Source organism: Poecilia latipinna, unplaced genomic scaffold, assembly GCF_001443285.1.
Source record: "Poecilia latipinna isolate Pla-1442-1.1 unplaced genomic scaffold, P_latipinna-1.0 Scaffold671, whole genome shotgun sequence".
NCBI lineage: Eukaryota > Metazoa > Chordata > Actinopteri > Cyprinodontiformes > Poeciliidae > Poecilia > Poecilia latipinna.
In genome coordinates, this window is record NW_015113287.1 from 83299 (window position 1) to 106933 (window position 23635).

The 23635-nt window shown below is 38.9% G+C and overlaps 1 protein-coding gene across 2 annotated transcripts in view; it reads left to right on the forward strand.

Moving 5' to 3' along the window:
• cntnap5a (contactin associated protein family member 5a) overlaps positions 1 to 23635 on the forward strand; it is a 165455-nt gene that overhangs the window by 20120 nt on the left and 121700 nt on the right. Inside the window, exons 1-3 of one of the 2 annotated variants that reach the window (XM_015044345.1) lie at positions 13336 to 13753; positions 13923 to 14033; positions 17389 to 17582. In XM_015044345.1, coding sequence (XP_014899831.1) covers positions 17409 to 17582 — 174 coding nt within the window. In that variant the 5' untranslated portion in view covers positions 13336 to 13753; positions 13923 to 14033; positions 17389 to 17408. Of the gene's footprint in view, positions 1 to 13335; positions 13754 to 13922; positions 14034 to 17388; positions 17583 to 23635 lie in introns of those variants that run through there. The other variant, XM_015044344.1, reaches the window with a different exon arrangement.

The following is a 23635-nucleotide window of genomic DNA, read 5'->3' on the forward strand; positions in this document are numbered from 1 at the left end:
CTGTGCTGACAGCCTGCTTGTGCTCTTCTGTAGTTTGGCCTTCTGAACAGAGAAGTGTGCACAGTGTCGCTCTGTTGTATCTGCTGACTTATTCTGTTAGCTGTGTCATGTTTACTCAGGACAAATGGAACCTTTTTCTTACATCTCATTAAGAAGCTCTTCACCATCGTCAGTATGAAGAAAGTGAAGGGCTCCCAGTGAATCTCCTCCTCATATTTCACTGGGTTTGGTTTTGTGGCACTTTATTAATCCCAGGAAAACGATGAGTATACTCTGTTGTTCGCACACATAGATAACCATACATAAAAATACTAGATTGAAAGCTTAAAACATCATGAAATCCATAATAAAATAGTATAAAAATCACAACAATAATCAGGGAAATCCAGGTTTCTCAGATTAGTTAATCATACTAGATGTTATGCTCCTTGTTAGAACCAAACCCTGCATTTAATCAAAAAGGTTGTTATGCATAAACGTTATTAAGCCCACTGCTGTAAGAAGCGCTTCATCACATAATTAAAGCAACCGGATATTTGTAAGGCGAGCTTAAAACTCCACAGCAGTTCTTTGTCCGTGCTCTGTGTCTGAATGCAGTTCTGTTCAGGTTCCTTTGTGCTTTTGGCTGAGAGATGAATGTGCTTTTCAAAGGAACACTTTGGGATAGATGCTCCTTTCATATTTTTAACAAAGCTCGTGCAGCCAGCTGATGCAGAGCTCTGATCGTGACAACCCACAGGCCGACGTGACATGAAGGCAGACATTCTTTACATCGGCATAAATGTTGAAAATGGCTTCGTGTTTAATTGTTGGAACAGATGCTGAACGTACAGCAGGGGTCAAAGGATGCTGCCTCTGACTGCGCTGAGAAATAGTTAGGACTTTTAGGAATAAGGGATGCAGAGGCATTGTAAAAAAAATGAAAAAATAGAGGCCAGTTGTTGCATATTTTAATACAAGTGTGTGACCAAATTATTCACTATCCTGTTTCGGTCTTTTATTTTTAGCTTAGTATATTTTGGACTTGCAAATGTACCTTAAATAATTAGAAGAACCTCACTTACCAATTTTTTTATCATGTAGACTTCAGCAGTAAGCAGTAAATGCTTATTTGTGATTTAGAACATATTAAAATAAAAGAGACGTGCTGAATCGATTTTTTTTTTTCTGGTTTGATCTGAAGTTCAACTTCACAACCAAATAGAGCAGATCCGATCAGAAATCCCTATGCTGACACACAAAAAAGTTCAAACTAAAGCTATAAGATTATGTTTAATACATAATCTATGTTTTAATCATATGTTATTACTCATAGCTGTTGCAAGGAATATTGTCTCTTTTTGGAGATATAATCTTTAAAGAGTGATAGCAGAAGTTTGCTGAGATGCTTATTATCCAGGCTGTCTGATTGGGTAAAACCTTTTTGTCTGCTGATTGTTCACTGTTAGCTTGTCAAATGAGCATCTAACATCTGGTTGGGGAAGCAGGAGAGAATAGTAGCACCTACTGGCAGCATGCAGTAACAAATAGGGGAGGATCAGGTATTTCCTGTTTAAAAGTAAAAAAAAAAAAAACCTACACTCTCTCCATGTTATCTGGCATTGTGTTAAAAGGTTAAAATGCCAGGAATGGCTTGAAAATTGAGGGAGTTTTTTCAAAACCCAGCATACCTTTGCAGTTGTAACTGGCCCATATCTTGGATGAGGCTGTGAAATTTTGGGAAAAAAAATCTAAATTTTACCCTTTTTTTACAAAGATTTCTATAAATTATGATAATTTAATGCAAAGTTGGCATTTTTAATGGACTTTCAATGCAACTTTTAGAGCAACTTTGCATTAAAAGCGTCATTATTTACCGAATGACACTTCATGACAACTGTCACAAACAATCATAAAGACTCCTTCATGTTCATGACAGCGTCGTGTCAGTCTTATACACACCCCTTCAAATAAAGTGTTACCTAATTAACTACATCAGCTAAAATGCAACAAAAAAACAACAGTAGATCATCTTTAGATCACAATTACAATCACATGTGGACAATTATTGACAGACTGGAGAAATTAAAAAAGGGGGTTTTGGTTTCAACGTGTTAAGTAAATCTCTTTTTTTTCATCTTTCAAGTTATTTTACTCTGTTTGGTTGAAGTAGGAATAAGTTGTTCACATGCTATTCCCATTCACTTTCAACTGTTCTGTGTTAATGTTAAAGGATTGTCTCGTATTGGGTAGAAAACTGTGAGAAACACGGCTCGTCACTGCCAGTGATGAGTGTCTAGGTGACATCTTCAACACATCCTGAAAACACGTTAACTTAACTTGAATGTCTACAAAAGCAAGCATTAACTTTGATGACCAATTAAAGAAATAAACAATATCCCGTTTTACCTCATCCAGATTCTGGTTTATGACACAAGCCGAGGAGAACCCAGAGAAGGGGCGTCTAACCATGAAAACTCATTGGACGCACTTAACAATACGTAACTGATTTTGCTATGCAGATTTGACCGAAGCACAGTTTGTGATTCGTCTCGGTGTTTTACGCTGTGTCTAATTTCTGCAGCAGGGCTGTTCCCACAACTGCACAGTTGATGGCCACTCTGCAGTTTTACTCTTGCAGATCTTTCCACTCAGGTATTTACAAGCCATTTTATATTCCCAAGTCAGCAGTGAGCTGCATCACTCACGGCCGCTCCCACCAGTCTGCGATAAACTTCAGTCTAACTGATTAAGGCTGACACGTTATGAAATGTTATGACAAATAAATAGCTGACAATTACATAAGATTACCATTCAATTATTTTTACTGGGTTCATGACAGCTCTATTTAATAATCCTATTAATCATTTCATATTGAGATCATTTGACAAGAAATTAGCTCTACTGAGCAGAATAGTGTCATGGTTTATGTGTTTTTGTGTTTGCCTGTTGATTTCTTGAAAAAGGACATTTTGTTCTGCACATATATTTTATAAGAGACATATCATGCAAATTCCACTTTCTTAGTTTTTGGATACATTTTTTATGTACCTTGAGTGTCGTGAAAAAATAAAAAGTTTTTTTTTCTCCTGGTGCTGTACAGATGTCTTTCGATTCTTTTTGGGTTGTATTTTTCAGTCTGTTCATTTTTCTATTCGCTGTAACATTTTCTTGTCTATTGTGTCACCTTAATTGCTATGAAGCAGCTAAATAAGATCATGATTTCCAGCTAATCAGTTTTGTGAATCCGTATTTTTTTTTTTTTTTTTCTCACAAAGATACGTTTGGAAACTCTCCCATGTTTGTGTGAAGCTTTTAAGGGCGAGTGCTTCAGCAACGTCCACCGGTATCGAGAGGGATTTTCTGAAAAACTTTGTTTTGGGGTGAAACCGGGGACTCAGCAAACTGGTAACTGTTAGTGACACTAAGATGACAGCAAAGTGTATTTCAGACATGAATCTTGTGTGTCAATTACAACGTCATGGCCATTGGTTTGATTATCAGGAGTTAGAGTAATAATGAGCTTTTTGTATAGGTGCTATACTAAATGTACTTACTTACAGTGTGAAACCTAATACTTCTTAGCCCAGGCCACCACTGTCACCACACTGGGGCTATATTTTCTGAAATGTTGCTGGTTTTATACCAGATAAAATGAAAACTACACCTTCAAAAATCCACCTTTCTCATGTTGACCTGGAGAATATTTTCCACAGATTCATGGGGACCATCGAGGTATTTTTGGAAAACGTGAGTTGGACTTTGTGTTCTTCTGGGTCGGCAGCGGATCCGGCTTCAGAACTCCCATGGAAGTCTGCTGCCCAGTCTGTTCTTGTTGCTAAATCTTGAAGGCTAACACTGAGGCCTGCTGTTCTTCAGATATAGATCTGGATTGTTTGTGAGCTAATGGACTTGTCATCACAGTTCGCCTGACAGGCCAGCCTCTCTTTAGATGTTGCTCTGCTTTCTGTGGAGTCCCAAACTCTTAGAAAAGGCCTCAATACGTCTTCCGTCCTGATGGATATCAATCGCTTTCACCAATTTATCTACTTCTTATTTGAATTTAAGCTGGAATTAACCCTTTTCATCTCCTCTTAACTTGCTTTCAGAATCAGACACAATGTGTTGCCTTTTCTTCATGTTGCCAGTCAGCTTCTGTTGAAGCCATTTCTTTTCTTATCATCCTTTATCCTGAAGTGAAACTGAACCAGAAGTGTGGTTAATTGAAGTTAATTAATGAATCGTGATTTTTTTTTTCTCTCTCTCTAATTTAAGAAGAAAATCATTATCTGAACCATTTAGAGAGATAAATCTGAAAGTGACACATTTTCACAGCACCAAGCTTTGGAAGAGATGAACCTGACCTGCTTAGAATTTCAGTCAGACTCACTTGCGTATGCAGATCATTACCGTGTCAAATAATGTTGATTGCTCAACTAAATCCTAATTGAGACAGACTTAATCAAGACAGGGGAGAGAACAACAGCAATATCGATTTAGTAATTATGAATTCTATCCGCGTGTACTTAAGATTTTAAAAAGTGAAATATGTCATTTATTCTGAACAGATTCTTATACCACGTCTCCAGGACGGCGCGGCTTCTCTTGCTGCTTGTAAAATCATTTAAGGGCTTTTACAGATCCCAGAGAGGTAGCTGAAGGATGGCTTAGAAGTTAATCAGCAAAGACCACAATAGTCGATATGAAAGGGGGGACGGTGGCAGAGTTCTGCTCGTCTCAGAGGCAGCTGGCTGCTTCGACACAGAGTAGATGTAGAGACGGAAGGATTCAGCAGAACCTGAGACAGGAAAAAAAAAAAAAAAGTGAAGTTATGAAGTTTAATTGTAAAATCTGGAGATGTTAAAAAACGACATCGCAGACAGCTAAATTGGACAGTGTATGATTTTTGGATCTGAAAGTCTGAAATTTGTGCAGCTAAACAGGAAGTGTGTGACGCTAGGCGTAAACAGCGTAAACATAAATTAAATTATAAAAGATTACATCTTACCAAGAAACATTTTAGCCAGTTTTCTGCTCCACCTTTGGATATAATCAAAGCAACTAAACTAATTTTGGCTTTTGATCTTATTTCACACCAAGGGTAACAGTTATGAGCTCCATGTTGCTAAACTGTGGCAAAGCCCCAACTGGGGGCTCCTGAATCTGCTCAAGTGGTTTGATCTTTGCTTCAGACAGAAGCTGCTGAAGAGAAACACGTTAGAGAACATTTTAGGAACTTCCACTATAAACTGAAGCAAACATCAGCCAATAAAGGGAAACTACATTTGGACCGTTGGGTTGGAAATGACATCAGTCCAAACTCAGCCATGATCCAGTTGCAAGTTGAAACCAGTGGGATACGCTAACTAACGTGACTAACCGGCCTGTTACTGGTACAGGATAAACAGTGTGCTTTTTTTTTTTTAAAAAAAAAAAAAAAAAAAGAAGCAACTTCTTCACTAACACATTTGGTACAGTAGTTTAAAATAAGTTTATGACTTCAGCTGCATGTGTTAAACATGTTGTTCAACTTTGAAGTTAACTTCTTACATGCAGTGATTAGAATTTACATTCCTTTTTCCAAAAGTTCAGTTCTTTCTTTATTTTTTTGTCTTCAGAGAAAAACGGAACAAACAAATTGATCCTGCTTAGTTATTGTTCTTAAAGGCCAGTCAGTATGTGGGCACTTGTTGTAAAATACTAACTTCTTATTGGCCACAAAATTCTCTTATCAGTTTGTAACTCAGCAGCTCCTGGCAGAGCATAAGTGCATGTGTTTGTCACAGAGCAACATCAGATGATGTGAGTGTGCCAGAGTCGGCTAAAATAAGCTAATGTCCATCGGCAGTCCCTTTTGGAGCTAAAATGAACAAAGTTAAAATGTCATATGATTTACACAGTTAAATTACAAGAGCCAATACATTTCATAAACAAATAATTTTTAATCTTCTGGGTTCTGACAGAGACATTGCTGACTTGATTTAAGGCAGTTCTTTAATCGATCTTAAAGGTGTTAAACGTGGGGCGTTCTCCTATAGTGAATGGATATTGTTCCGGATGTTGCAGCCCCTACCTCAAAGAACTGCCCAAAGGTGGCGCATGTAAGCTTGTAATGCTGTTTCTTTAATCAGTCATCATTGTTTAGACACTCTTTGTCTTTCTTGTCTGCACTGAGCTGTAAAAATATGAAGAATCTTCCAGCGAGTCAGTATTCCAGAGGGAAAACAAACCTGTTTCCTATTTCAGCAGCTTCCTGAACGAGGGCTAAATAATTCACATTTTTATCATCATTAAAGTCGTCGATAAATTACGCTGCAGGCTGCCTGTAAATGCTGGCAGGTCCCTTCAGATGAGTTTCTAGCTTCAGAGAAATAAAGTGCTACAGTAAAGTGCCCCATGTTTCTCAATCATTTGTATCGATGTGCACTTCCTGAATTCCGCCGACGTTCAGAGCTAATTGTGAACTGATACCTCTGCTCCACTTGGACTATCGCAAAGCAGAGGTCACCAAGCTGCATAGCCTGTTAGTCCAAGCAGGGTATCGTATGAAGCTTTGTCAATACCACACAGAGGTCCGAGGCTACTCTGATACCAGATACTATCTCTGTACCCTTTGATATTATTGACTCTGTGGTCTCTGTGTTGATTAACTTCTGCACCCTCTTCCAGCAGACTGCCTCTCTAGGCTCTGTCGCAGCTCTCAAACAACAGCGCATTTGAACTTTAAACCAAGCTCAAAGTGGCGTGCCTCAGCTTTAATAGGTGTCTCCGTACAGACACGGGCATGCTGGTGTTTCAGTTAGATGTTTCAGGTCAGCTGGGAATATAAAGAATATCGCACAAAATATCAAATATGATGTTCACTTTGTGTTTTTCTTGAAAAAATGTCTGTTTTATGTGGTCGGTGGTGTGATTTCGTTTCTGATACTTTATCTTTTGTTTATTTACGCAGCTGCGGGTGGTAACGACTTTAAGAGAGCTGCTCTTCACAAGCCTGAATATATTTAGTCATTAGGGTTTGACATGCTCTTAACACAATGGGTGCGCTTAGTTTTTCACAGATTGCTGACTAGCCATGCATTTTTTTTTAAGTTGAAAGTTGTGTTCAACTAATTTTTTCACTTTCTGAAGCTCAGTGTATTTCAAGATGCTCTTGTACGGTTGACTGTTGTTGCCTTTTACCACCGTTTGAGACGTTGACATAAAAGTTTGTTGCTGTTTGTCTTGAGGGCCATTTTCATACTTTGCCTTTTAGAGCTGAGCTCAGGAAAAACAGAACTATGTTTTGACGTGTGGATAGCAGTAATGGCAGCTCCCATCTTCATACAGCAACGGAGATAAAGGAAGATGCAGATAAACAAAAAAAAAAAACAAAAAAAAAAAACACCAGAAGAATCCACAACAGAGAGGCAATAAGCATGGCAGCAAAGAGGCAATGAGAAACGTGAGAGACAGTGGAATAGACACTACGCCTCATATTTTAAACCTTCAAATGCTGAAGAAAATCATGCGTCAAATATAACAAATATAACATTTGAAGAAGACACATGTAGCTGCAGAGACCTACAGGCGAGGTAAAACTATGGTAACAGTATCAAGAAAGAGATACCAAAAGTATTTTCACATTCTGTGAAAACATTTTTTTGTCAAGGAATTACAAAAACCTGTTTATCAGGAGCACAAACATGTCAACAAATCACAACGATTCACCACCAGCTTCATTCTACATGAGTTAGAGCTTCTATAGGCATACATTTCAACATCACATAATCACATTAGGCTTTTAAAGCGCTTTTCAGGATGCTTAAAAACATCAATGAAATCAGTCATTTCCATTCACACGCTGATGACGATACCGAGCTACCAAAGCTATTAAGTATCACATAAGTGATATTTATTTTTTTTCTAGTTATTGTAATATAAATATTGGGTAAAACTTTATTTGAAGGGGAGAGCAGAAGACTGACATGACACTTGTCATGAACATACAGAAGTCTTTATGAATGTTTGTGACAGTTGTCATGAAGTTGTCATTCGGTAAATAATGACACTTTTAATGCAAAGTTGCTCTAAAAGTTGCATTAAAAGTCCATTGAAAATGCCAACTTTGCATGATTTTGTAAATTATGATAATTTAATGCAAAGTTGGCATTTTTAATGGACTTTCAATGCAACGTTTAGAGCGACTTTGCATTAAAAGTGTAAATACTAGGTTTAAAAGATAATATTGTAAATGTAAAAATGTCTGGATATACTTGGTTTCTAATGTTACTCAACAGAATATATTAGATGCAGAAGAAACAAATTCGTGTCTCATGTTTTTGACATACGGTGTAATTCTGCTGAGTCAGCAACTACGGTGGGAGCTAAATGAAATCACACAGCTGCTCATTGTTATTCTGGTGGAAGTCTAGCATGTGAACTGCAGGTAGATTCACCCACAGCACCCTGGTTTATGTATAGAGCAGGGGCTCACCGATTTATCTGCACCAAATTCCTAAGTTTTATGAGATTGGTAATCGGCTGTGTGAAGCCGATCTCGTCCATTGATCTTATCTGCCTCAACGAAGGCCTAAAAATCAGCCACTGTCCTCTTCTGCGCTGCAGTGTAAGGTTTGACTAACTGACCCGCCACCAGGTCATGTCTGCAGATAACAATAGTGACTGAATCATTAACAACTCTGTCACTTTCTTGTTATATTTAGCAACATTTTAGACAATAAAAATGGTATCTGCCAAAATCGGAATCAGGCTTTTTAAAGAATCCGCGATGAGTGAATTAGAGATCAGAGCTGCAGTCGGTGCAGCCCTAACATACAATGAAACAGTTTCTAATTATCTGTTGTAATATATCTACACTTTGTTGATTTACAGTTTAGTGATCATAATAATGACCTTTAAAAAAAACACCAAATAAAACAATGCACAGCTCAAACATAGATGTCACCATTTGATGACACAGATGACATGCATGTAAAAACATGTCATCTATGCAGATTGCAGCAAAAGCGAATTCACATCCCCTTCTTACAAAAGTGTATTTACAATAAAACATTAAAATAAGACAGAAAAAACACTACGAGTTGCTTCATAGTCACAATGCACACACATACGCAGTCGCACAGTTAATGCATACATACCTGAGCAGTTTCTAGTTATTTTGTAACACAAGGCATGAGTTTCAACAACTCATTGAGAGTTTAAGAAGAAATAAAATAACTTAACCTTTGCTAATTTGGTTTCTTGAGAAAATTCTAGAAAAAAAACATGTGGTGACAGAGCATATAGAGTTTGGTCCCCTTACAGATATATCTCTGTTTTTTTCAGATGATCAGTTTTTTGTCTTGTTTTTTTTTCAGACAAAAACAGCTGGAATAGATACAAAGTGCAGTTGGCAAATTATTTCGTTCATTTACAGAAAATGTAAATAAATGAATGACCCTCTTATGCAATAATAAATTAGGTTTGATTTAACACATTTGTAGGAAATCTGATTTCAATTTCACCTGTCCCACCTGCGCCTCATGTGGAATAAAACGTAACTTAAATGGAACCTGTCTGACAACATGAAGTAGGCTACAATGCCACTTTATGGCTTTTGGATTCCACTAATCCACATCTAGGAACAGGCGGCCTCATCTTCCTCAGTAACAGAGCTCCTGACTCAACAATAAGAAAGAGACTAGAGAATATGGACTTCATGGGAAAGTCCCAAGGTCTCACGTTTCTCAAAACCATCTTCATGACTCCAAGAGTTTAATCTTGGGATTTCCTTGATTTCTTTGTGTTAGATCTGTATTGTTTGTGTTTTCCTTTAGTTCAGTTCTCCCTTTGTAATTCTAGTTTAATATGTTTATTTTTTGTGTCTATTCATTTTTGTTGCCTGCACTTAATCATGTTTCTAGGTCTAGTTATTTTTTAGTGTTAGACTTTTTGCTGGTTTCTCCTGTTAAATCCCATTACTTCTCTGTTTTCCTGGGTTCCTGTGATTTTCCTTTAGTTTTTTTTCCCTTCTTTGGCTCCCTGCATTTCACACATCGTGACAAATGCAAGTTCAAGCAAATGCATCGGGCCGCCATAGTACAACCAGTTATTGAACAGAGAATAATACATTTACATTTGACAAAATAACCAACAACAAAAATGTGACTTTTTTATGGCCTACTTCTTTCTTTGTATTTTTTTCCCCCTTTCTATCTGCTGGTTGTTAAAAAAAACCCATTTCAATTAAATGTTTAAACCAAACACCACAAACTACCAGTGTTTAAAAGAACAATTTGAGACCATTTCTAAGTTAAATATATTAGAAATCAGATTGATTGCAGCGTTTTGATCTTCATTAAATAAGCTGAATACTTTTTAGAAGGTTGAACTGCACTGACTGGTTAAATTAACAGGAAGCTTGTTCAGAACTTGCAGTGTTAATTGTTGGCAGCTGAAGAGACGTTGCTCGCATGGTTAGAAGCTGTGATCTTTTGCTAACTAGCTGACTTGTGAGCGACCTCAGCTGCTGTCTGAGGAAACCCTTCCCCTGTTGGGCCTTCCTCAAAGCCACCACTGAGAGCTCAACTCTAATTGGGCAGCAGTAACTTTCACCGGGTTTCATCCTTCCACTGAAGAGGATCAGGGCAGACTGCTCATTCTAACACTGCCTTTTGCCTTCAACTATTACTTGTTCTACTTTTAGAACAATCCCTGTGGCATGTGTTTTTTTTTTTTTTTACATTTTCAACTGTTTTGATGTCCAAGTGAAAACTCCAACTTTATGAGTTTCAGATGTAGAAAGATCTTTCTGACTCTGGTGCCTAAAATATTCACCTGTGTGCTACAGAAATTACTTTGTTGCGACATATTTGCTGGCTTTTTATGCAACAACATCACTTTGCATGTTGGGAGGCTGGCAGATAAGAAACAGGGATGCTTCTCTTCTTATTCCAACCTAAAGTGAAACCTGTCACTGCAGGCTTTCCTGTCTCTCTACAATGTGTCCTTGAAGATAATTTGTACAAAGTTAATTACAGATTTTCATTCCATGAGACTGGTATCGATTAAATGATAAAGAAGAACACAATAAGGAGCCTGGATTCTCTCTGAATCTAAACCTAATTGCAATCATTGATTTGGGAAAGAATGGCAGAAACCTTGTTTCATTTCCAAAATGAAAGCAGAGAACAGCGAATAGCTTTTTACTGACATGAAAGATAATCTTTGAAATGTTTCATGTTTTTTTTTTATTGTCAGAAAATCCAACAGTGAGCAGGAATTGATCCTATTATCAAGGATTGCTTGTGTAGCCGAGTCTGATGTTTCAAGCTTATTGCTCTGTGCCGTTGAGCTCTGGTGTTATCATGGCAGATAACCAAGAATATACCCACACACACACACACACACACACACACACACACGCACACACACACACACACGCACACACACACACACACACACACACACACACACACACTGCTCTATAAATATCAGAAGTGCAATTGTGTGCAATTCATTTTTTGCTGTGTCTTATATATTTGCTTTAAAATGATATAAATGAATTATTTATTTAGAAAAAAAATCACTCTAGAATTAGTGTACTTAAATCTGATTTAAGTCCTGCACTATTGTGAAAATAAAACACTAAAATAATGACGTGGAATAATTTCATGGATATAGTTCTCTCCACTGGACTCGAATGTATTTAGGTTTAACAGAATGTAATGCACAGTGCTGGTTGTTATCTACTGGATAAATCAGCTGAGGGTTTTCCATACCTGGACCGGTCAGTCAGTTGATTAAATTCTGTCCCCTGCATTTCGTCCCCTGAGCCGGGAAAGGGGACGAAATTAGGCAATGGCTCAATGAGATTTCTCCAACTCTGGGAGTGTTTTCATTAGGTTAAACTGAGAGGTTCTTTGGAAATGACTCTTCTCCTCTTTACTTTACTCGTACTTTGCCGTAGTGCCAGAGTTTTCATAATCATGATGGCTTGATGAGAACAAAGGAACTGATCCTGTGATCCTGTAAATTTTAAATTAAATAAATAAATAAATAAAAATCTTATGCAAATTGTCTCATCTGAATTAGAAACCAGTTTTTGGCTTTTTTTTTTAAATTAAGAATACAACAATTAAAATTGTATTTTAATTATTATTATAATTACAATATCTTCAATCACGTCTCGCGTAAAAAAAGATTCCAAATATTATTGCTATCATTTTACAGAAGCTGCGTCTGTATTGGGAAGCTGCTGTGGCCCTGATGGGGTGAAACATGGGACCAGTGTGGAGGGAAAAGGAGTGCACATAGTGAGCTCAGTGTAATAGACAAAAATATGCCCTATTTTAATAAAACAAGTGTGTTTACACACTACATCCTCATGGCATCATGATATTTGTATAGGCCGTGTATAATTATCCCACAGTTTGAGCCATGTACCATTAACATTCGTCCTCACCAACTTAAGAGCCATTCATACATTGTCAGAATTTTGAATCCCTTAAAAATAATTTCTAGCAGTTGCCTGGCTACACCTGACATGTTTCGGATTTCAAGAGCAATGAAGTGTTCTCCCTCCTCAACCTCTGTGCATGTATCATATCTGTCCACCCAGATATGCGCATGTGTCTTCATTCAGCAAAAAAGGAAAAAAAAAAAGAAGCCACCAAGATCAGAGCACAGATCTAGAGTCAGTTTCAGAGGATTTGGACCGCTCTGCAGACAAATCATCCTGCGTCCATAAGTCATCCTGAGTGTCACAAGCTGGCCTTAGGCCTGGGAACAAATCTGTGATAACAACAGAGTCTGTTAACTCACTCCACTTACACACTGTTTTTAACCCATGGCGGAACAGGAGAATGCTGTTGCTCGAGTTCTGCACCTTAAAGCTGTCAAAGCCCGACAATGTCTGATGTCTGACTGAAAGAAAGCTCACTTCAAAGGGAAGAGAAACTTAAAAAGATGGCTGCAGATTGAAAGGAGGGATAAATGAATGAGAGTGTGTGGGAAGCAAACATTGGATCAAGGAGACTTTTCATAGATTAAGAGAGCCGTTCCTGAATAATAACCCGGTGCACGCTGTGTCCTGTTAAGGTGCCGAGCCAGCACTTTCATTTTCCACATGAACACGTGCAACTGCACTTCGGCTTCAGTCGTAATTTGAGAAGAGGAAGAAACGGCATGATCCACTTTAGTCACACTTGAAATCAGGATTAGAAAAATCTCTTGGCAAAGGACGTGAGGGGAGTCAAGTCAGGTCGGCTGAGATTCAGCGAGACATTCTAAAAGCGCACCAGATCACGCTGTCACTTCTGCTGAGCTCTTGTCGGCCAGATGGATGTCCAATCGCAGCTCCAGATGTGCCCAGAATCCGTCTGGATGCCCAAAAAACAAAGGGCAGCCCCTCACTCAGCTACGCGACTGATTGAGAAAGCCGAGGGATAATTGTAATCAGGCCGCTGCCAGTTTTCATTATGATCTCAGATCCGGGCCTTAATGCCGCTCAGGCAACACTGGAGAAGGTTGTTACAGGCTAGAAGGATCAGAGCGCAATGAAAGTGACGGCTTTAGATCACAGTCCTCCTAATCTGCTGCTGGTTGGATGTGATGTAATCTTACAATCTTGGATTAAGTACACACATTAACAGTAGAGGAGGCAGCGTGTTTGTGCTGCAGCCTGTGAGGAACTGCAGGGGTTAAACAGACTGTTGCAGGCGCCTGGGAGCCGAGGAACGAAACAAAGCTGTTATTTTCCCTGTTTTCTGCATTTAAACTCCTTCACTGACAGGTAGAGGAACACTTTGAACTAATGTGTAACAGCGCCTGGAACATTTTCCATAATTACTCTCCGCAGAGCAAATCCCAGCTTGGCAAGTTACATATGCAACAGTATTCAAAACGGCTCACATCTGACAATAACAGGTTCTGAAATGCAGTGTTTATGTTTTGTTTTCCAGATAATTGCAATGGTCCTCTCGCATCAGCATTACCACACTCATCGTTTCAGAGCTCATCTCAGTCCTCGGCCGGTTATTCTGCCTTCTACGCCAAGCTCAACAGGAGAGATGGTGAGTGCACGCTGCTTTATGTAGAAAAAAAACAAACAACAAAAAAAAAAACAGTACCCTGAGAAATATCAGCCTATCCTAAATTTATTCTGGTGTCATTTAGCAACATTGTAAGAGAATTAGGAGGTCACCTTATGTGCTCTGTGAGATTTCAGTTCATTTCTCCCTGATCTATTTGTTTGTTCCAAATGTTTTTTTTTTTAATAGAAGAATATCTCTGCAGGTAAAAAAAAAAAAGCTGCTTTTCAACATGTGTTCATTTGCAAACAAACTGTTTAATGACTCAGTTTTCCTGATTATTTTTGCTGCCCAGTTAGGCTTGTTTTCATCAGAAAACATGGATAAATGTTCTTTTTTTTTCATGGTCTGCACATGCTCAGTGCTGCTCAGAGATTACTGGGACAGTGAGAGTCAGAGACCAGCATGGACACACACACACACACACACACATACATGCACACGCACACACACAACTCGGCTCATTTGATAATCTTACAAAAAAAAAACTTTTTTCTTCACTGGTGCCACATTTACTGGGATTCTCTTGCATTTATTTAAATGTATGTTCCACTCTTTTACGTTAAAACACCCACAGACTTTTTGTATTAAAGTATTAATACATGGATAGCAAAAGGTGCTTAATAGGATTTTATTGTTGTTGTTTTTGTTTTTGCATAATTTGAACCAGGTGAGGCTAAAACTATTCCACTTGAGGAGAACAAGAATTTTTTTTATTTTTTATCTTAAATGTAAAATGTACAGTTTTGGTTTAATTGCTGCCCTGGCTGTGTTCTTTCAACAGAACGTCCTTTTTTTAGTCTTCATACTCCAGTTGGCGATTCATTGATTATTAAAATATTTGTCAGATAATTTAGTAATCTACACGTCAGGATTAAATTGATTAATCAATTTAAGCAGCAAAACCTTATAATCTGGTAAAAATGAGCTGTCATATATCAAACTAAACCATCTCAAACCACCAGAATTGCACAAAATTTTAATATGCATTTCAATCCCAATATAATTCAAACGTTTGTCATTATAACCAGAAGTAGACATGATGGTCATTTCATTTAGGTTCTGATCAGCAGTTCTGCAGGTTATTGAAGGTTTTGTCTTTGGACAGTGTTGCATATGTGGCAGTCAGTGGTTGAGAGGCAAAACATAATTAAAAATTAAACCAGATTCCACTCTTACTTATGGTAGACCAGATAAGGTCAACAAAACACAAAAGCTACAACAGACGTTTTCCTACAACAGAATTTGCAGTAAGTGGAATTTATAGTAAATTCACTTGCAGAGGTTTTAGCAGCAGCCTTGTGGCTTTATGCCATTGCGTTGTGTCTTTTGTCGTTTCTGGATTTGTCGATCCGTCTGAGCCTTGTTCATGAGAGGCAGATGTGTGATTTTTCACTATTCAGGAAACAGCGTACAGAACATACAGCTCACAGTGGTATATATTCATCTGTTCTAACAGCATTGTCTTTTGCAGATCCATTAGTATGTGAAAAGCAATCATACATACGGTTTCATCAAAGTGAGACTTCCTCTTTGTTTTCCTCACATCAGGACTCCAGATGGGAATCTCGCTGCTTTATGTGGGATTTAGTTGAGGGGCCCAGAACAGCTTCAGTGAGCGTCACATCAAATGATTTCAGGGAAGTCGCCAAAAGTGACAAACTCTGTTAAATATTGTTCCACAACAGGGAAATGCTCCGTGGCTCGTAGAACCTTTCTTTATTTAGCATCCCCTTGGGTGCAGTCAAACAGTCATTTCATTATCTGAGTAAAATGGCAGAAGGGTGTCTTGTCTCAGTGACAGACACTGTAAGAGCTCGTGGAATTCCTTAAAACACAGAGGAAATGTTTCCTTTGTCTTGCTAGGCTGCCCTGTGTAAGAGGGAAACCGGTTGGACAGCAGGCATCACGACAGGACATGGACATGTTTGTGACTGGACTCAATTTACTATTTTTTTGTAAGGCACCTTTAAATAATATTTGTTCTAAATTAGTGCATAAAAAATAAATTGAATATTGGAAACTGAATAAGTAGTAAGACCTACCTGTGTAGTAAACCAGGGCGTTGTGCTTGTTTTCATTGTTCAAACTGCCACCGTCTGCTGTTGAAGAGTTACTGCGGCTGCCATCACCAACCCTGCACACTTTCTTTTTTTCCTTTCTTTTTTTTTGTACCCAGACTTTGAGTGAGCCATTACCTCAACGATATAAGATAGTGCTGCCGTATCGGCAGGCTGTTTCATTTGCTTTATCCTATGCTCGTGTTTGTGTTTTGTTGGGACTCTGAACCGAAGCAACGCTGTTTTCTTCATTGTTTGGATGCGTGAAGTTATTCTCTGTCCAGCCGTTTTTGGGACTGCGTTACCTGGAGAGTTCAGGTAAAAGCAAGAGCAGGTGGCAGCGGTTTGTGACGCTCAAATGGCTGAAATGAAGTGTGTTTACGAAGGTGTTCAGAGAAAAATACGGACTTGGGCTGCGGTTATTAGCTCTGTGTGCTTTTAGTGACACTTTTCTTGGTATACTACATATGTACTGTGTGTATTTCTTGTATTTTCTCTCCTCTTCTGATCTATTTCTCTCTCTGTGTTAAATTACTCCCTGACCTCTTTGCTTTCCATCTCCATGTTCATTGTGATTGAAATAAACCAAATTAAATTGTTGTTTTTTTCTTGAAAGATGTATATATTTTCAAACCTGTTATGAAAACCTGTGAGGCTTCTTTTTGGTGGACAACAATAACAATAATGTAATAATGTAAAAATGACAATAATGCAATGAAAACCTAACTGTATGATGAGTTAACAGGAGACCGAAACTTTTTGCCTCCCTTGATTATCATGGAGAAAGTTAAAGTCTTAGAAAACGTCCACAGATGCCTCCCTCATTATTTCTGCGTATAGCAAATAGAAATAATTTTGGGTAATTTCTAAATCAACGACAGTGGAGCCCTTATTTGTGAGGGTCAGGGACCACAGATGCGTGTGAACAGCTAAAATCTGCAATAATCTGAGAGATCCTCTATAAACTCTTAGAACTGCCTATATTGATACCAAATGCACATTAATATGCAGGAGCATGCACAGTGGAGACAGTTTTAGTGCTGCAGATGGCAATAGGGCCACAGGGAGAAGGAGCTCAGCTTTTTCTGCCTCGTAATGTACTGTCAGGACACAGTAAAAAAAGGAAAAAAAAAATATTGTGTGTAGAAGATACACACTGCAGTTTTAACGAAAAAGAAAACTGAATATAATGGTGGCATTTTCAATGCTGATTCCCCCACATTCCCTTCATTCAAGCACAACATAAGATGCTAACTGTGTGCTCTTTCTTGCCGCAGAGGCGGGAGGTTGGTCTCCCATGGTGACAGACCAGGACCCCTGGCTCCAAGTGGACCTCCGGGAGCAGATGGAGGTGACGGCTGTGGCTACACAGGGACGCTACGACAGCTCGGACTGGGTCAGCAGCTACCTACTGCTCTACAGCGACACGGGTCGCATCTGGAAGCAGTACAGGCATGAAGACGGATTGGAGGTGAGTCCACACTCTGACATTCCAGTTGAGATGAGTTGCCAGCTTGGTCTTTCAAACTGAATATACCCAAAATAAATGCAGTTTTTTTTTTTCCTTGAACTGGTGAAACAGTTTGAGGCTGATTCTGGGCTCTTTGTTGTTGATGGACGAGGTTAATGTTTTGGATAAGATGCCTCTGCTTCTTTGTCGAGTGTTAGTAAAAAAAAAAAAAAAGGTCAGTAGCACTTGTGCATGTGTTCAGTACTTGTGGAGCTGCTGCAGAGTTGATTAGAATAAATTAGCATAAACTCTGGGAGAAGGGAGCGAAGGGAGCTGGGCTCAAAAGGTCACTAACTGTTTGTATAATCTATAGAGGAATAGAAATGAGGAAATGTCAAGCTGGGGTTTGCAGGGAGCCGGTACTCGAGCTACGCATGCCTTCACTGCTGAGCTAATCTCAGCACACAGGTCTAATTCCTTTGAGAAGGTAAATAACATATTTCAAGCACGCCGGATTATTACTGTAGAAAAGGAGGGAAATGATAATATTTAACACTGGAGGTGTTATAGAGTGCTTTGAAGAAGCTGCTCAGACTTCTTCACCTTGTTGTCAGGTAACAACCACAAATCTTTATGTATCTTATTAGGATTTTATAGGCTAGCCCAACTCAAACCAGTGAATACTACGTGCAAGTTTGGAACATTTTCAGGTAACCCCATAAGCGGCACATTTGTGTGTGGGGTTAAAATCTTCGTTGAAGTATCTTCTAAAAGCAACACAAGCCAAAGATTTTACGTTGGCAGGAGCCTGTGAAGAGGGAGTGGCGCATGAACCGAGCGCGTAGAAAGTTGTCACAGAGGTCTTTCAAGGCAAGATGCACCAAATGTAGAAGGGCCTCAAAGTCATATTATAATTGTGCTGGAGAGAAAAGACACTGGACAATAGCTGCTTTAAGAACGTAGAATGCCGTGCATGCTGGAAAAACTGCAAAACACGTAGTTCCCAACCTGAGGGGAGAAGCATTTTTCTCAGATAGAAAAGGGATGTGTTGGCTTTGAAGTTGGCATAATGAGATCCCACAGGTATTTATATTGTCACCAGTTCACATTAATGGAGCACAAACCTCAGTTTAGGTCCCTAAATAGGAGTGTCACCTGCAGCAGCGTCTGGGGAGCAAAGTTGGTGTTTGATTTTAGCTGCGTTTGCAATTCAGTACAAACCATCTCTAAACATCTGGAAGGGAATGCTGATGCTTTATCCACACGTCCAATCTGTCTGACCCAGCACATGGTTTGGTAAAGATAAAAGTGATCTCCAGAAGCCTGCACTGGTAGTCAGCCCTGGATCAGGATCTTGAGAGTGAGGTTATGTTGGGTAGCAGGTATAAACACCAGCCTCACATCCCTGCAGCCCCTGTTGGCCTTGTAGCTTCTGCTCTCAGACCTTGGGCAAGACTCTTCATCCACCTTGGCTGCCTCAGTGTGTGAATGTGTGTGCTTTGGAGTCCTCTGGACCTTAATGTATAATTTCTTCTAAGCTTTTATGATCGAGTTGGTAGGACTGTGTCATATTCGTTTGGATCGGACATAGCGTTGATACTGGATTCTGTGTCATGATTTCGCCAGCTGAGAAGAACGCCGCCACTCAGACAACCGGTAGAGGTGAGGAAACTCAGCATTTTCAATACTTCCAGTGGGCTCTTGGACAAACACAGGCTGGAGAACAGAAAGCTCTGCTAACTCAAATGACAGCAAACACTGACAAGGAACATCATCAGAGAATGAGGCTCAGCCGGTACCACCGAGAAGACTGCGGTGGAATCAGTTAACCAATAAACGGGAAAACACAACACAAGAGGACTAAAAGTAACAGACAAGCAACACAAAATTCAAGTTCCCACAGATTTGATGTTGATATGCAGATTTCAACTCTTTTTTTTTTTTTAATTTGTGGAGTTGTGAGCGTTTGTTAATCTGCCAGCTGTGGAACGGCATGCTGACTGATTCTACCGTCTCCAAGAAGAACAGGCCGAAACTTACACTTGGTCTTGTGTTGCATGATGTTGCATTTGCTTTTGTGCTCTTAGGGACCCCTGCAGTATTGACAGCGGGGTAGGCCAGTGTCAGATAACATCCTCTCACTTTTTCCAACACTGTTCAAGGTGTGGGAAGTGTCTGCTGTCAACACAATTATAATGCTGCCTCCTTTTGTCCTCCATGTAAACTCCCAGCAGCCTGTTCATGGATGCAGAGGCTAAGAAAGTAGCCTTATGTTGGCACATGTCATTAATTCTTTATTGTGTTTGCCCCAGTTATGTCAAAGGCTGCCAACGGCATGTTAAATTGTAATTCAGAGTGTTTTTCTACTTGGCAGTCCAATTAGCAGAATTGTAGTTGCCTACTGGCATGTCACTGCTGCACAGTGAGGTTTTGTTTCATTGTTCTGAAATTAAAAAAAGCACAGAGATGGAATGGGGAACAATACGTGTGGTTCCGGTCTGGTCTGAATTATTTATTTTCCTCACCTATTTAAAAATAGATTATCTGAGATGCATTAAAATGTAGGGATCTGAAAGCAGGAGGCTAAAATAAGAAAGTTCTCACTTGCACCCAGGCTGGAGTTTTTTTTTCCCACAATCATAGTAAGATTAAAAACTGTGCTATGTTCAGCTATACCTTTACGATTCAACATGTCTGCTCGGCAGACATAAAGCTGTCACAGGTCAAGGTTGAACCAAAGGTAAATATACAGCTTCCCTCCTCAAAATATTCAGGAAAAAGCTTTGGAGTTGACAACTGCAAGGTTTTCTATAGGATATAGCATAAGCCTGTAAGAAAAGGCACTATGTCTTTAAAGGATGCCAGTCCTAAAAAAACATTTTCACCATCCTTTTTATCACAGCGTTTTTTTTGTTTTTTTTAATCTATTAATTGTGTTCTTCTGGTGTAGCATCGTCTAAGAGAGCCACACAACACAAATCTGTGCAGGAATCTGGGCTCTATTTACAAGTGCGATGATAACTCAGACAGAAAGTGACAGACTGTGTCACATCGGTCCACACTGCTCCGTGGCACCACAAGGGCAACACTGCAGGAGGTGTTGGTGCGTTTCTGCAACTCTCTGTCAGGATAGAAGGAAGCGCAGAGAGGTGTTCCTGAATAAGGGGAAGGACATCACACGTGCGGGACAGAGACAGTGATAAGTAGCTCGAGCTCTTCGGCTAAAATAGAAGTTGATGTGTGAGTCGTTATCACCTGCTAAACTTAGAGATTAAGTTGCTCAGAAAGCAACGGCTTTGTTTTTTTTTTTTTTTCCTAATGATGACATGCTTGGAACAGATCTGGAAACAACCAAGATCAAACAATGATTAACCAAGAAATCATTACTGATATAAATTTGTTATAAAAGTATTACTGATTGCACTTTAAAAATTAGGTAACTTTATGTTATTAAAGGTAAAGTTTAAACAGTAATGATTTATTGGTTAATGTCAAGTTGTCATAAAGACATTTTGAATAATGTCAACTTTGTATTAAAAGTGTCATTATTTACCAAATGACGCTTTATGACAGCAGTCATAAATATTCATGAAGGCTTATTCATGTTCATGACAGGTGTTATGTCATGTTTATGAAAGTGTCATGACAGTCTTATTCAACCCCCTTCAAATAAAGTGTTACCAAATTATATTATAACCTGCAACTGGATCAAAAATAACCAGGGGCAACCATCTGTCGGTAGGCTCCACTTAAGGAAATCAGTTTTACACATGATTTCCTTGCCATATGTAAAACTGAGGATTTTTTAGGAAAGTAATCTAAATCATCAACCACTGAAGTGAGCATAAAGTAACCTGGATGTGTGTATCTAAAGGCAAGGTGTGAATAAAAAGTTCTGTAGCAAGCTTGATTTCCCCCATCAATAAGGACCAACATCACTGCAGGGCAGTGCAGATCCTATAAATCAGTTTGACTTCTATTGTGTAATGAAAGGAGACTAATTTCTTCATTCATAATTATGCTAACTATAACTCTTGACTTGCAGTCACAGACTGTTTTTGCAGTACTACTTAAAAACTTTACAAACCGCAGACTATGATAAAGATCTGCTCCCAACAGCAGTCACTCAGGTAACAATCATTTTTAGGGCATGCTACTCTTACCAGACAATTGTGTGAGAGGTCCCTGAATGCACCACAGCCCGCTGTTTCAATCTAAGACCTTTGACCGTTGGATCAAAGGTGTTATGCTTTGAAACATGGGAACAATGCCAAGGTGGTCCAGTCCAAGTTAAACGTAACCAAAGAAATACATTCTGTAATGAAATATCAGTGAGTCATATGAAAACAGAGTGGAAGCAAGTTAAAGTTAGCCTAGCCTGTCAGCAAGCGTCTGTCTGAGCAAAGATCCTCAGAAAAATTACATACTAGTTTACTAAAGATTATTTTAGTAAATATAAACTCCTGGTTCATCCCCCAAAGCTGTCACAGCTGTGGTTTTGTAGTTTCATATCCCAGCTCTCGGCCTGGCATGAGGAAAACGTCACATAACTGAGCAGCATTCAAAAGATGTGCAGAAATTTAGCAAATGATGAAGTTTAAATCAGTTTAAATCAAATTCAAGTTCTGAATCTGATCAATCTGATCGCCACTTTTTTCAGCCTTTTGCTTCACTTTGTCATCCATCATGGCTTCTCTGGATGGATCTGAAAAAAACTAAAGGTAACTATAACTCTGCCTCTGTCTGAGCTGTGCTTCGTCAACGCCGAGATATTCGTAACTTAAGCAAATTTGCATTGCTTTCTCCATTATGTATTTCTGCACATAGAATTATTCTAAGAAATATGTTTTAGTGAAATCCTTTTGAATGTTGGTGCTTTATCAAATAATTGTATATTTGTTGAAAAGGAAATGCACTTCTGGCTTTTTACTTTGATAATAAATACCTTTAATATCCAGATAACTGCACAAAACCAACTCTGAACATTTCCCTTTGGGAAGACATTAGCAAGCTGATCTTATCTGTCGCTGCTCAGCAAATAAAGGCAAACTCTTTGAAAGAGTAACATGGAATATTATTATTATTATTATGAGATGTGAAGCGAAGAACTCGTTGGCATTTCTCATATTGTGTGAAAAAATGTATTAAAACTCTTATGCAAAGACAAGATGAAGGAATATGTTCACACGTTAGCGGTGTGACCTGGAGCTGTTGCCCTTTGTAACTGACTCCATAAGCGCGGTGGACTTCCTGCCATTTACTCTGCACTCATCCTGGCCGAGCGGTTCAGCAACCAAAAGACAGGCAAACATTTAAATCAGGTATGAGCAGCAGCCTTCACATTTCGTGTGGTAAGTCAAGGTTTTCACATTCACATGAGGGATGGCTGGCAGTGATATCAGCCAGTTTGTGTGCAGCCCCCCCTGACCTGGCCTGACTTCGGCTCACACTAAGACCTTTTGACAGATTCCACCTCACAGTCGTCTCAAGCTCAAAGGTAGCAGCTCACTGTCAGCAACCGAGCAGAAGGGAACTAATGAGATACCAGAAGCTGCTGACATTACTCTGAGATCCAAGGGCCCTGGAGCTGAGCCAAACTAGCCACATGGAGTATTTGGAAAAATGCTGCTTTGTAATTATAATGATTATGCTTTAAAGCACTAATTAAATTAGTAATTGCAATTGATTCCAAATATCTGTTGAGTGTCTTAGACGAGTTAGGTTTGCGTTGATTTCAGATCGTTCTTCATAATGACAGCAATAATACTGACACACTGCTGCTAACAAACATATTATTAATGTTAATAACAACAGTGTTAGCAGTATTGTTCTTAGTAATAATAATAATAATAATAATAATAATAATAATAATAATAATAATAATAATAATAGTAGCACAGTCCTGCCTGGGGAGACCAGAACCAGGAGGCTTAGCACCACAATGGATTCTGGAGCCAAGCTTTTCAGTGATTTATAAACTAACAACAGTATTTTAAAGTCTATTCTCTGATCTTCAGGGAGTCAGTGGAAGGACTTTATATCTGGGTTGATGTTCTCTATCTTCCTGGTTTTAG